General features: G+C 37.5%; 1 protein-coding gene across 1 annotated transcript; it reads right to left on the reverse strand.

The window, feature by feature from the left end:
• Nucleotides 1-8,031: 8,031 nt before the first annotated feature.
• On the reverse strand, nt 8,032-14,832 carry LOC142609388 (carotene epsilon-monooxygenase, chloroplastic). The gene is made up of 10 exons (XM_075780963.1): nt 14,045-14,832; nt 12,798-13,094; nt 12,511-12,708; nt 11,373-11,474; nt 10,833-10,973; nt 10,445-10,552; nt 9,386-9,468; nt 9,042-9,204; nt 8,616-8,674; nt 8,032-8,411 (listed from the first exon to the last, which is right to left on the reverse strand). Exons 1-10 carry the CDS (start codon nt 14,561-14,563, stop codon nt 8,405-8,407), a joined length of 1,677 nt encoding a protein of 558 aa, XP_075637078.1. The 5' UTR covers nt 14,564-14,832; the 3' UTR covers nt 8,032-8,404.
• Nucleotides 14,833-15,286: the final 454 nt, after the last annotated feature.

Consider the following 15,286-nt stretch of genomic DNA (forward strand, 5'->3'; position numbering starts at 1 on the left):
TTCAATTTGACAGTAAGGCCTTTAGGTAATATTGTGGTGACATGGGTATCATAAATAGATACTCCACCCTAGCTTATCCTCAGGGAAATGGGCAAGCCAAGGCCGTTAACAAGGTCATAGTCAGTGGGCTTAAGAAAAGGTTGGACGATGCGAAAGGTAGATGGGTAGAAGAGCTCCCTCATGTTCTGTGGACATATCGGACCACAGCACGCAGGTCCACGGGAGAAACGCCATTCTCTATGACTTATGGAGCCGAGGCGGTGATACCTCTGGAATCTGGTTTTTTCACCCTAAAGACGAGCTCTTTTAGCCCGGAGAATAACAATGGACTCTTGGAGAAAGGTCTTGATTTACTTGAGGAACGACGCGAGGCAGCTATGGTCCAAATGGCTTATTATCAACAGAAGCTAAAACGGGAATATGATGCCCACGTGAGGCTAAGGCCATTTGCACCTAGTGATCTTGTACTAAGAAAAGTTGTAGGCACTTCTAAGAACCCAGCTTGGGGTAAGCTAGGACCCAACTGGGAAGACCCTTATCGCATTGTTTCAGTAGCAGGCATAGGGTCATATCGGCTAGCTGACCTAGATGAAAGAATTGTACCACGCCCATGGAATGTAAATAATCTTAGAAGGTATTATTATTAATAAAATATGCTTTTATCAGTTAACATTTCAAAGTTATAAGTACCTCTGACATTTGAAGTTACTATTCTTAAGAATCAAACAGAAACTTGGTTAAGTGTAGTCCTCGGACCACAAACCTTGTGGAAATTGATATCTTGTCATTTGTTAAACAGAACCTTAGTTATGCCGGGTCCTCGGACCTCCTACTTTGGAGAAATTAACATTTGAAGTTACTATTCTTAAGAATCAAATAGAAACTTGGTTAAGTGTAGTTCTCGGACCACAAACCTTGTGAAAATTGATGTATTGTCATTTGTTAAACAAAACCTTAGTTATGCCGGGTCCTAGGACCTCCTACTTTGGGAAAATTAACATTTGAAATTACTATTCTTAAGAATCAAATAGAAACTTGGTTAAGTGTAGTCCTCGGACCACAAACCTTGTGGAAATTGATGTCTTGTCATTTGTTAAACAGAACCTTAGTTATGTTGGGTCCTCGGACCTCCTACTTTGGAGAAATTAACATTTGAAGTTACTATTCTTAAGAATCAAACAGAAACTTGGTTAAGTGTAGTCCTCGGACCACAAACCTTGTGGAAATTGATGTCTTGTCATTTGTTAAACAGAACCTTAGTTATGTCGGGTCCTCGGACCTCCTACTTTGGAGAAATTAACATTTGAAATTACTATTCTTAAGAATCAAACAGAAACTTGGTTAAGTGTAGTCCTCGGACCACAAACCTTGTGGAAATCGATGTCTTGTCATTTGTTAAACAGAACATTGGTTATGCCGGGTCCTCGGACCTTTTACTTTGGGGAAATTAACATTTGAAGTTACTACTCTTAAAAATCAAACAGAAACTTGGTTAAGTATAGTCCTCGGACCACGAACCTTGTCACTGTTCTTAATATCTTGTCACTGTTCTTATTCTTATCACCCGTTTTATGGAAATCATTATCTCACCATTCATTAAGTGTTAAACAAATTTTTGTAAAGAATGGTCTTCGGACCTTACATCCTACTGAAAGCAATATGTCAGATTACAAAGGTTTAACCGTCATGTGAGTTGTCTAACTGTGACATTATTTGATGTCTAAATTAAGTTATGTGGCTGTTTTGAAGTCATAGTTGCTTGCATGGTGGAGTTATACTTATTTATTCTGTTTTCTCTTTAACTATTTGTTACTGAAAACTTTCATGGCAAGCACAAAAAGAATAAGGTAAAACAAAGACAACATGAACGAAAGTTGAATAAAAATTTTCTTCATTAATTATATACAAAGAAGGGGAGTACAGAAAATTCCTATACTAGGCCCTAAACTAGGGAAGGGGGGTCTTGAAGGGAGCTGCTGCCAGCCTCAGTACTCTTCAATTCCAGCTGAAAGGTAGACAAGGCTTGTTTCCCTTTGTCTGTTGAAGGAATGGGGGGCTCTACGCTTTGCATCTGCTCCTTCTCGGCACCACCGCACTCGTCCTTCTCTTTATGGGAACCTTCAGGTTCTGTAGGAGCAGGAACAAGATCTTGCACCACAAGAGGAAGGGCAGGAGAGGCAGCAACAGGAGGGTCTTCAATTTCCTATATGTCTAGGGGAAGCCAGATGTTCTCAGGCTTCCTCAGCTCGGAAGCTTGAGGAACCCCTGCTGCATTCATGGCCTCTCCCCAGACCTGCTGACAGTACTCTCGGCACAAGGCCGCAAAAGCCTCTGTCAGCTCTTCTTGCGTTCTAGTCACCCCTCCTGATAACTGGCCTTCTTCGCGGCCTCTAGGGTGTGCTTGTGGGCGCGAGCTTCCTCCTTCGCCCGCGTAAGCTCCTTTTCCAAGTCAGAGCCTGCCTGTTGGACTTAGGCAAGCTCGTCATCCTTTTGGCGGAGAAGCTTACGCTACCCCTCCACTTGGCTCTCCATCGTTTTCAAGCTGGCCTTGTCACCATCTCTTTTTCTTTTCAAGTCGGCCAGCTGTGACATGAGCCTCCCGTTTTCTGCTAGGGCCTAGTCTAGGGACCTTTCTGCCTCTTGTCTTAGCTCTTTCTCCATCCCAGCGCGCTTCCGAGAATCCTCCACGAACTTTTCGGCCGCGAAAACCTCTTGGATGGATTGCAAAAATGTTAGGAGGTTAAATGCAGCGAAGTGTTTACAAATAAATATAGAATATAAGTGTAAGGTGGAACTTACCAGAGCTAAGCCCCTTTTTAACGAGAGGAACAGCTGCGGCTGGCCCATCTTCTCCAAGGATTCCATATCCTTGGGCAGCAGAAGAGGACGCTCCAACACCTCGGCTAAGTGGTGGGCGTGGCCTTGTTGGACTGCCCTAATGCTAGAGTGGCAGGGAATTGGGGCGTCGTCCAGCCTCAAGTCAGGAGACCAAGTGGCTGGTGCTCGGCGCACCTCGGCCATGACCCAGATCTCCCCACTTTCAACTGAGTGGGCGCGCCCTTTGCCCTTGTCCAGCTTCTGCTGTTGGGCCGGCGGTGGCTGTTGTTTCAGCTTCTTTGGCTTCTCGCCACTAGCCCCCTCGGCATCCACTTTTCTTTTCTTCTTAGAATCGTCAGTGGGAGGTTTTGGCTCGGCTGGAGGAGGGGGTGGTGGCAAGGCAGGGGGAGCTTGGGACCCTCTTGCTCCCTTCTTTGCCACTCGGGCGCCTCTATCAGTCATAAGGTCCTTCAGCTTGTCCATCTCTTCTTCAATGGAACTGTCGTCTGGACGCGCTATCACTAGACCCGCGATCCCAGAGGCCTCAGCTTCTTCTTTTTCCTCGTCGAAAAGGATAACAAACGGGTTTTCGCGAGGTCGTGGGGAGTCCTCGAGCCGAAACTGGTCTATCTCCTCGTCCAATGTGTTCGAAGAAGACACTCGCTCCTTTGGGACAGCAATTGCCTGAGAGTGCACGGCGAGTGGGATGGCCGCGATGGGCTGTGTGTACAATACCCGCGATGGGCCTTTGGACTGTAGCATGGAGGGCCGACCTGCTCCAGAATTAAACTCTACGAATTGGCCCATACGCCGAGGATCCGAGGGTACAGCCGAGAACGAGCTTCTCCTCGGACAAATCCAAGAGAACTCAAAACTTCATTATGAAGGTCAAGGCATAACTCTGGAAGGACTAATGGTTAAAGGGGGACACCCTGAACCTTCTAGATACACCAGTTTTAAAGAAAATCTCAAGTGCAAAGGCTGCCACCTCCGCATTAAAGGCTCTGCACCTACTTCCCTGGCCGCATTAATGGGAAAGTGACCCCTGAACAGTAGGGCTGAAACTTCTAGTCACTGTCCAAAAAGTATCAGGGAAGGAAGTATTTAAGAGGGGTGGAGGTCAGAGAAAAAGGGAGGAGGGGGAACAAAGAAAGAAACTAAGAATTGTAACTTTTAAGGAAGAGATAGCAATAATACAGAAGTGGTCCTCGGCTTACGTCCGAGGAGGCCTATTTTCAGTCATCTTTTGTTATCTACATGTGTTTGTAACTCTTAACCCGTTATCAAGTTCTCAGCACTTCTAATCTAGGTTTCAAGCCCACGCTCTACAAATTTTATTGTCTAAGGCTTATTGGGCCTGAGCCCGTAGTTGTCTTTGGGTCCAGGTGCAATTGTGCACTTACAACTACTATTATTATTATTATTATTATTATTATTATTATTATTATTATTATTATTAATTTCCTCTTGTTTTCTGTGTTTGTTTAGAAACAATTTATTTATCTTTTTGTTAAAAGTGTGTTAAAATATACTTATACCTTGAAAATTTTTTAAAAAGTAAAGTTCTAAAAAAATGTACGTAAAAACTAACGTTAAAAGCTAATGCCAAACACATTCTTTATATCATTGCCATTTATATCACTATTAGCAACAATTTATTGAAGTGATCAATGGATAATTACTTTCATATGAATCTATTACTCACAATTGACAACGTTAAAGCTTTGACAAAAATTATATTCCTAGACTTTCTCATTTAAGAAATTAAGAGTGACTTTCTCGTTTAAGGGTGTGTTTGAATACCGCTTATTGTTCAAAACTAAAAACTGAAAATACTGTAGCAAAATAATTTTTAAAAATGTAAATAATACCATAGGACCCATTTTTGAAGTTGTTTTAAAGGAAAAAGGTACTTGTGGGTCCCGTAAACAGTGCACGGGACCCACTAGAAGAGGAATCGCAGACGCATGGATAACGCAAAACGCCATGCACTAAGTGACCATCTGGATCCGGATTATAATTGTTGCGTTTTGAGTTTTTGCATTTTTTTTTCCAACGTGCATGAACAGTAACCGGTACTGTTCATGTACTTTGCGGGAGACAAAATTACTATTCACACACTATTTATGGGACCCACAAACACTTTATTCAGGAAAAAATATTAAAAATGGGTCCTATAGTACTATTCACACATTTAAAAATTATTTTGCTACAATCTTTTGAATTTTCAGTAATAAGTTCTATCCAAACGGACCCTAAGAGTGAGCTCATTTGGATCTTTCACTATATAAAGAGTGTGTGGCCTCCACCCACCTATAGTACCATACTACCAACACTGAATTTTAATCAGTTTATGTAGTTTTTAGATTTTAGAACACTTATTTTAATTATTTAAAGTTTTTTTAGGCTATATTGACATGGTATTATGAAATTATGATTTTTTTTATTGGACCAACTAATAGATATAAAAAGCTTCATAAAAAAAATCCTAAACTTTATATATTTGAATTTCTTTTTTTGTAAAAACCTCTCCAAAAGAGATTCCTTTGTTGTTAAGGAAGCTAATGATAGCCTACGTAATAAACAAAGGAAAACACAAGTCACATATGTACTATACCTCAAAAGAACTAGTTACAATTAAGGCTAGGACCGACCATTCCCTTAGGCGAGTTAGGCAATTGCCTAAAGCCCCCAAGTGGAAGAGAGGCCCCAAAATTTTTAAAAATAAGGGATAGTAGGGACAAAAAAAAAAATAGTTTCAGAATTACAAAAATCTGGCACTTCATTTTAACCAAAAAATAAAATTTTTGATAAATCCGATTAAACATTATTATCCTCTAGATAAACCAAAAATCAACCAGATAAACTACAATCCCGGTCTAAGAGATTAACCACAAAACAATCACAAATCAAAACAAATAAAACAAATATAACAACTAAAACCGTAAAAATTTTACATTTCTCTCTGCTTTTCTGACTCTCTTTGTCTCTCATTCTCTCTGATTCTCTCCACTCCACTGTTCTCATTTGCTCAACAGCTCAAGCAAGGAGGCAGCAAGCTTCCTCCGCCTGGCTTGGACCGCCTCTCTTCCTCCGCTTGGCCTGTCAAGCAAGCTTTCTTAGAAATCGGAATCTGATTCTCTGCTCACTGCTCTCTGCCTCCCTCAAGTCCTCTGTCCTCAACTGCTCTGTGCTCACCGTATGTATCAAGTATAAATATTTGGGGTTTGGGCACTTCACTTTCACTTGTTTATCACTTATCAATTTTGTCGTTTTGGGCCCTGGTTTTGTTAATCAATTTTAGGCCTTCAACTTTAAGTTCTTTTTTCTTTTTCTTTTTTTTAAACCTTGGATTTGCCGGCCGTTTTTGACTTTTTGTATTAAGATTCACTGATTCAGCCGTGGTGGTAATAAGATAAAGTCTGGTTTTTTTTTTTTTTTTGGTTATAGATAAGATTTGTTTTGTGTTGTGTTTTTTTTTTTTTTTTTTTTTTTTTTTTTTTGTGTAAATGGGTCTTATTAATAAGCATTGTGATATAATTGTGCTTAAATTTTTGTTATGCTTGTAATTAAATTTTTTTTTTAATTTTAATCTTGTGTTTATATATATATATATATATATATATATATTTTTAGTTAGTGGTAATATATTGAATAAGTCTTTATTTATGCAGGTTGAGATTACTAAAAACTTGTTATTGTTCGGTGAAACTACAACAATACTTTTTATATAAATCAAGTTCTATTTTTCATTTGCTCTACACTTGAAAGTTAATTTTTATTTTAGTTTTTATAAATATATTGTTTGATTAGAAATATCTACTAGAAATGATGCATCTGGATATAAAAAAACTTCAAAAATGAAAAAAAGAAGAAAAATTAATTGAATATAAAATTATTAAATAAACATTAATTTAATTAAGATATAGAAATAAAAAATGCCTCATTTTTAATTCTCGCTGTAGGCCCTAAAATGTCTAGTACTGGTCCTGATTAAGGCTCCTTAGAGTTATTAATAAAGCTTAGATCTACCGTATAAATACCCAATATGAGACTCATCACGCTCCCACACTGCACACTATTTCTAAATTCGGGCATCACAATTGCCCTCATCTTCAATGTTGCCGACACCACCCTCACAATGAACGAGAATACCAATGATAAAATTGATCTGCAACAACTTCGAATCTCATCTTCGAAAACCAAATTCTGGAGCGGACAAGATGTTTTGGAACTTGCCATCTACAGTGTTTTTAATCTTTTACGGTAAGAAAATAAACATGGTGGGCCTACCGAAGATACCGCAGCACCCACGTGAAAATGTACTACCTGAGGAAACCAATTCATTGTCTTTTTCCCCCAAAATCTTGTCACTAGTTTTACGCGTGAAATAGATGCCTTATCTTCTTTGATATCACAACATTGATAAGGTCTCTGAGACCTGTCTCACAACTCACATGTAGGAGCAGAGAAATATCTTATAAAATTGGGAAGTACGAATACAGACAACCGGACTAGTACAACACTGTAACACGAACAATTTTTTAAAAAGTATAACATAACATGAAACAATCGGTACAAAACGGGTACAGCACTTTAAATAATGTGTCCTACCTAGATTATATAAAAGCTGTAATTCTGCATCGAGCTAACGGTAATAGGTTGGGTTGGTGCCTAAGGTTTGTTCATGCGATGGACAACAAAACTAACGAAGCCAATGATCATCCATTGTGCTAGCGTCACGACAGGTTAAGCATAGAACAATATTCATATACATTTTAAAACTATGATAAAAAGACACAACACCTTTGACCTGATCTATATTTATATACATTTGTGAAGTTATTTTAAAATCGAAACTGTTCAGATGAATTATGAACAATATAGAGATCACTTATTATTATTATTATTATTATATGATAGAATTCTCTCTATTATTAAGCTATAAGACAAGCATCCATTAGTTTTTTGTGTAGACAACATACAAAATTACGAAGTTTGGAGTAAAGTTTAGAGTAATGTTAGGGGCTGGCATGAATAAAAGAGTAGACATATCCTGATGTCTACTGATTCTCAACCAAAAAAATCTTCTTGATCTGAAATCTGATACAGTCTGATCGATGTTCCATACTACTGAGGCATAGGACCCATAAGAAATCATTTACACGCATTGCTCAGTAAAGCAGTTTTAGAGATCTGAGATACCACCAAGAATGAAGACAAGCCACATGTAGATAGAAACTATTGTGCAGCACATAATATGCCCCAAGGAAAGGTAAATTGTTGTCTCCCTTTAAATACATTTTAAGGTAACCAGTAGGTCCTTTAGACTCGAGTTAATACAATGAACCAAACGCGCACATATACTACAAAAGCTTAAGAATATGGATATCAACGTATTAATTGTGTAATTTGAAATGTATGCATAACATATAGTAAATTGTTTTGCACATAGCAGTTACTAGAATTTGCAGAAAGCAAACCTCATATCTAAGCAATGCAACTTGAAGTGAGATCAAGATGCATGGCACTGCACTAGCAAGATGAAGGAATGATGAATGATGCTTTTTGTTTACCACTTCAACTATTATAGCCTACATTGAGTCACTCTGTTGTCAGTCAAAAGTAATAGATAATATTGTCTGTTAATCAAAAGAATTACAACATTAATAAATTATGTTTTTTGGTCAAAAAAATAAATAAATTATGTTTCTTTCAAAACTACTACACATTGCTACAAACTTTTTACGTTAAACCCTTGGATGCAATCAATATTTATGTAATACATTACAGCTTACCTAGAAGAAGAGACAAATGCAGATTTTGGTTGCCGTTGGCTCAGTGTCATGTACAAGCCCTGCAACAATAACATCTTTTTAGAAGACATTACATGCTTGGATTAATCGTAAGCCAGCTCTAGTCCATGAAATTAAAATCTTTCTTTTTCTTTATTTTCTATTTGGTTCTTAGTTTTCTTTAAAACCAAACTAGCATTGCAATAATTTATGATAAGATGACAGAAACAAATACCAGTTAGTTCTACAAATGCTACCGCGGGACATAAAAAAAAAAAAAAAAAAAAAAAAAACTGCAAACTAGACACAATTCATCGTTTCCTAGATATGGCATCACCAACAGAGAAATGCATGATATTGTTTGGGATGCGAATTTCTAATTGAGATTTGAAATCAAGCAATCCCTGTATGATAAATAGGAAAAATTACGTTTGTTGTATGTATTGTTGCTCCAGTAGTCATGCTAATGTTTTGGTTAGGAACCAGCTCAAAGTTCATGTGCTGCAGAAAGACCGCGAGAGCAACAATAGCTTCCATCAAAGCAAACTGATCACCAACACACTTCCGGGGTCCACCACTGAATGGAATGAATCTGTGGCAATATATTTTACATTATTAGTATTCAGTGTTAAATGGGATATGAAAAAGGCAAAGAATTCATGCCTTGGAGCTATACAATGCATATTTAGGGAAAATAGGATCAAGAAATATGAAGTGCCAAGAGACTTAAGTAGCTCTTTTTGCATCTCTGAAGGATATAATAGAAAATTTACCTGAAATCTGTATTTGTTTCGTTAGGAACAGGGCCTTCCAAGTCAAATCTTTCCGGCACATACTCTTCTGCTCTCTCCCAAACCTCATGACATCGCAATGAAATTGCCCAAAATGTGGAAAGGAGAGGTAAATACTACATCTAAGATTTGTCTAAAGATGCATCAAATTGTCTAGGATAATAGTCAATAATCTTTAAATATATATAAAAGTGAGTTTTAGCCCTAAGAGGGAGGGGGCGGGAGGGAGGGAAGATTCGAACTAGTGACTTCTGTTTCATGAGACGTGGGCCCCCCAGCCGATTGTGCTACCCTTGAGGTTGATAGAAGGCATAAATCTTCTATAGTGGAAAAAAATTTATACATATAGAATTTTAATTCTACATTGAGGGAGGGAAGATTCAAACTAGTGACTTCCGTTTCATGAGACTTAGGCCCCCCAGCCGATTGTGCTACCCCTTGAGGTTGATAGAAGGCCTAAATCTTCTATAGTGAATATATATATATATATATATATATATATATATATATATATATATATGGAATTTTAATTCTACATTGATGCAAACGAATCAAAACAAGCAAACAAAGTAATAGTATAATTCCTCCATTTGTGTCAGAAGCCAAGCCATAATAGAAAATTAATTGTCAATTATGACAAAAGGTTGCCTGGCTAAAAAAATAAATGACATATGGTGCAGGATCCTCAAATTCAAATTGGTCAATCCTGTGTTGTAGAAGAACCAAAACTATGATCAGGATATACAGTTAAATACATAGTAGTAAAAAAGAGCATGGCTGGTCAGAAGAGTCCATATCAGGAAGGCTAACGTGGAGTATGGCATTGGAAATTGAATATCTAGGGTAGCAAGTTCTTTTTATTAAACAAGCTTACTTTCGATATCTGAATGCCACTGAAGGCTCCATACTAGGACAAAAACCAAATGATATTATTGTTTTACAATAAAGAGCAATGGATTCTCAATTGGGTTTTAAGCAATTCACAAAAAAGGAGTTGCAAATAACCACAAAAAGTGAAGTTTGAGGAATATTAGGTGATACCTTTGAGGAACGATGGATATTATACACTGAAATCATAATGTCTTGACCTGCATTAACCTTGTAATCTCCAGGAAGCATGTCAGCAACTTGAGCTCTTCTTATCAAGACCTGAAAGATTTGGAACAATGAAACCAATGAGAAATTGAGCTAACAGAATTAGCATATATACCCTTTTCTATTTTGTGATTGAAAAGATTTTGAATTAAAATTCATTTTAAAAGCACGTCAGCAACTTGAGCTCTTCTTATCAAGACCAAAAGATTTAAAAGACCAAAACCAACAAGAAATTGATTTAACAGAACTACCATATATACTCTTTTCTTTTTTGTGTTAGAAAAGATTACGATTTACAATTCATTTTAAGTGGAAGAGAAAGAATGCAACCTACAGGAGGATGTGGGTAGAGACGGAGAGACTCCATTATGCAGCAGGTCAAGAACTTCAGATTCTTAATATCTTCATATGCAGGAGGCCTTCCCTGTAAAACTCTGTCAACTTCCTCTTGCGCTTTTACCAAAGAACTGGAGTCCTGCATTGGAAAAAACAAAATAAAGAGATGATAAACAATAGGTAGCTGATCCTAAATCCACACCATATGGAAAATATATTCTGCACGCATATGAAGGTAACATAGAAATATATACACATGTTGTAGAGGTCACCAGCCCCATGCTAAAGATCGTAAGAACTTGGCTATAAGTGGATGAGTACGACAAGGTTCATAATTCACTAGAAAAATTCAAAAGAAGTCAAGAAAAGAAAAGGAGATAAACATAAAATTCCCCTTTCACATTACATACTTTTTCTGCATCTGCAACACAGAGAGTCCGCCTATGAACTCTAATTATGTCTAAAATTATCAACGTTTTAAATTGTATGCGATGAAAAACTCAAAAAGAAAAGAGAGATGTGCAAATGGAAAGGGTACCTTACTGAGAAGATAGAGTGTCCAAGTCAACACTGAACCAGTGGTCTCGTGACCAGCAACTAACATTGACAAAAGGTCATCTCGAAGTTGCACACTTGAAACCTAGGACATATATAGAGGAACTGTATTAAAACTAATGGTTAAGATAAAGCATAACTAGAATAACACAAGCCCCATAAAGGCAATGAAAGTCCAGTCAGGCTAATTTTATTATTTAAAGAGAGAGAGAGAGGTGGGGGCTGGGGGGACAATATCAAATCAAAGCATCATTAAATAGAAAATTCTTGCTGAATTTATTATTAAATTTCTTCAAACTTTATAGGGATATACCAATGAAGATGTCTGCCGTTTTCAAATGCATGCATATAAAGGATTAAGAAACAAAATTGTTTTTTTTTTTTTAAAAGGAAAAAGGTAGATAAAGTGGGTACACAGCCATTACTGAGAGTACCACCATTTGAGAAATATGACAACATCCATTAAGATGAAGTGAATTTCAAGCTCAAATGAGAACTTCTGGCCAGAAACGGGAAAAATCAGAGATCTTATCTACAAGCCTAGAGTATGAACAATCACAACGAAACACAATTTGTTGAAAGAACTTTATTTATTTCCTTTTTTATGCTTTCATGGTCAAAAGTTTGGAAAATCTTGCAAGATTTAGAGAAAGCTGAAAACAAGAAATTGCCAATCAATAAAAAAAGTAACAGTGTTTAATATGACATCTCATCTTAAATGAGATGAATGCAATATACATCAATTTTCCACATAAATTTACATAAAAAATAAAACACAGACTCAACAAAGTTCACAAAGAAACTTGCACATTGTATGAAACTCAAAAAACTCCCATGTCAACAACAACAACAACAACAAACAAAGCATTAGTCCCAAAATTTTGGGGTCGGCTATGGATCCTCAACATATTAGTTAGGATCAGCTATATGTATTCTTTACCTCCATTTTACTCTATCCAAAGTCATATTCTATGTTACTCCCTTAATTGAAATGTCCTTTCATTGCCACTTGTTCACATTTAAAAGCAAGTGCAACTATAAAAAAAATGAATACTTTACCAAAACAACAATGATCACACACAAAACAAACTATAGATCAGAGATAAAGAACACTAGCAGACCTCTTCTCTGCTTGCAAGCAAGAAGCGAAGGATGCTCGGATCAGCATCATTTACATATTCCTCCTCATTGATTCTTTCACCCTCAGCTTCCACCATATCTTTGCACTTTGCAATAAGTTCTTCAACTGTTCTCCTTATCTCATTAACTGCTTTTTCAGCTTTTATTTGTCTTGGGATTAATTTACAAAGAGCCTTAATCTACATAAAAAAAATATCATTGGCTAGGTATAAGTATCAAACTGAAAAAATAAATTGAAAATCAAGAACAGTGCAGAAGAATAGCATACCTTCCAATATGGTAATATATCAGTGGAACGAGCCTCTGCCTCTTTCAATGCAGTGTAAACTGCATCAATCACAGGACTATCAGTTGTAAGTGAATCAAAATTGTAGTTGAATATGGACAGGCCAATAACATCAAGGGTTAGTTGACAAAATTTTTCCTCCATGTTTACAGAAGTGCCACTTAGTGCATTGGGTTTGAGCTTTTCCACCAATCTTTCTGCACATTTGCAAAAGACTCGATCAACTATCACTGACAAATACTTCTTGTGAAGAGACGGCACCACAGCCCTACGCCTTGCCTATCACAAACAATATACTAAAATCATCTGTACTGTAACCAGTTCTCTGGTTTCTTTGTCACTAGCTGAGAGCTTATTAAATTGATAATTAAAAAAAAGTATCATCAAGGTGCACATTCCAGAACACCAAAGCTCCACTTGACTCGTTATATAGACATTTTATTCAATGACATAATCTCTAGCCTATATTATTCTTAAGAATGACAAGCAAGAAAGATATAGTAGAAAATCATGTTTAGCCACTAAAACAACAAAGAAACCAGGAGAATTGGGAAGAAAAAAGGGGGAGAGGGGGAGGGACTATTACCACATGTTCAATAAGATGAAATAAAGCATAACACTGTTTTTTTTTTTTTTTTAAGCATTTTGTCTTCTTTCTCAATCAACGCCAAGAACCTCTTAAAGCTTTTTTTTTTTTTGGATAAGTAAGAGACATAGAAGCTTTAAAAAAATAGTTAAGAATCAGCTTCAACATCATCAGTCATATATTTACTCTATTTTAACACCATTGAATCTATATGCAATTTTCAAGAGAGCATGTTTGCAGTTCTAATGTTTTTGACACTATTTTCCTATAAATATATTCAAAACACACCACAAGATTTTTTTTTTTTTTTTTTATGATGTAAAGAAGCTTTCTAAAGAAAAGTCCTTTGTACTCTCCTCTAGTCAGTAAAACCTTCAGGCAACTGAGTCCACCTGCTACCGCTAGAACTAGTTGTCAAGGGGTTCAAGGGCAGTCGTCCCTAATGGGCTAAACAATTAAAATGATGCACCAAAACCACAGCATGACCAATACATAGCATTATAAAAACACCCACTTATAGTAACAATGTAATTAAACTCTACACATAATTTTTTTTTTGTTATTGTTGAGAATTCATAATTAAACATATTCCTCTCCAACCACATATAAATTCCTGAAACAATTGGATTATAGCAAGCATTACCGTCCAAAGCGGGCCTTCAGCAATGGCGAAACCAGAACCGAACAAGAACTCAGAGACCTCAGCAACAAGACCCTTAGAATACTTTCCATAGTTCCTGAGCACATGCTTAGCAATGGCAGGGTCACTCACCACCACAAAATTTCTAGGCCCAGCAGCTAGGCGATAAATGGGTCCATAATCATTCATCCATTTGAATAGTGGGAGAAAAAGAGCACCACCCAGAAGATCAGACACGTCGTCTAGCTTAGCACTAGCTACAGGGATGCCCGAGTCATCGTCTTTGCTAATGGTCAAAGAGCGAGTGAGTGAAGTGAGCCAGTCTGGGCTAACCCAGGAGGAACCGGCTTTGTTGGTATTGGTGGGTTTGGAATTTGAGGTGGAGCTTTTTTCTGTGGAGGACTTAATGGTGAGGAAGTGAGAGGTGGGTCTGGAAGAAGAGAGAGAGGTGGACCTGGTTTTGGATTTGAGAAGAGGGTTTGGGAGGAGAGAGAAGGTGGAGAGTGAGAGTGAAGAAGGCATAGTGGTGAGTGACAAAGTGAGAATGAGAGTGTACTTTTTTTTTTTTTTTTGGGTTATGCTTGAAGAGGTTTTTCTATGGAACTTTCTTTCTCAGTCACCATTGATGGACAAGTAAAAGAGTGTTCAGTGTTTCAATTCAAAGTTGTGTAACCGTGTGAGTATGTGTGCGACAGGTTGTGGATTGGGCTTAGCGGCTTTTTGGATGCTGCACTCTCTCAGTTCTCATGCTGGACTAATGGTACACACTACACACCGTTTTGCTTGCAGTACTGATTTTTTATTTTTATTTTTTAAAATATATACATATACGGTAATTACTAGGGGGTCCAAGAGTCGAGTTCAGTTGGATTTCCCCCAACCCATCACTCGTCTCAATTGGATTGGGTAATAGAAACTTGGACTGTGCAAACTAGCACCGGAGTTGACAAGACCGACCGGCACTGACCTTCCCGCATCGCCACTACACCGACCAACGGAGTTGATGCCAGCAATTGGAATGCGAACGGAGTTCCAATGCTGGTGCGGTGAAGACATCAGAGAAGGCAATCCAGCACCGAGTGAGAGCTAAACCGAACCGATACCAACAAATATAGATATATAGTTTTCATATCTTGGATACGGCGTTGTTTACCAAAACATTAATTTTTTTACTAAAACGTTGTCGTATTGGGTATTATTATTATTAAAAAAAAACACAAAACAACACCATTTTATGCTAGGTTT

Source organism: Castanea sativa, chromosome 9, assembly GCF_040712315.1.
Source record: "Castanea sativa cultivar Marrone di Chiusa Pesio chromosome 9, ASM4071231v1".
Lineage (NCBI taxonomy): Eukaryota > Viridiplantae > Streptophyta > Magnoliopsida > Fagales > Fagaceae > Castanea > Castanea sativa.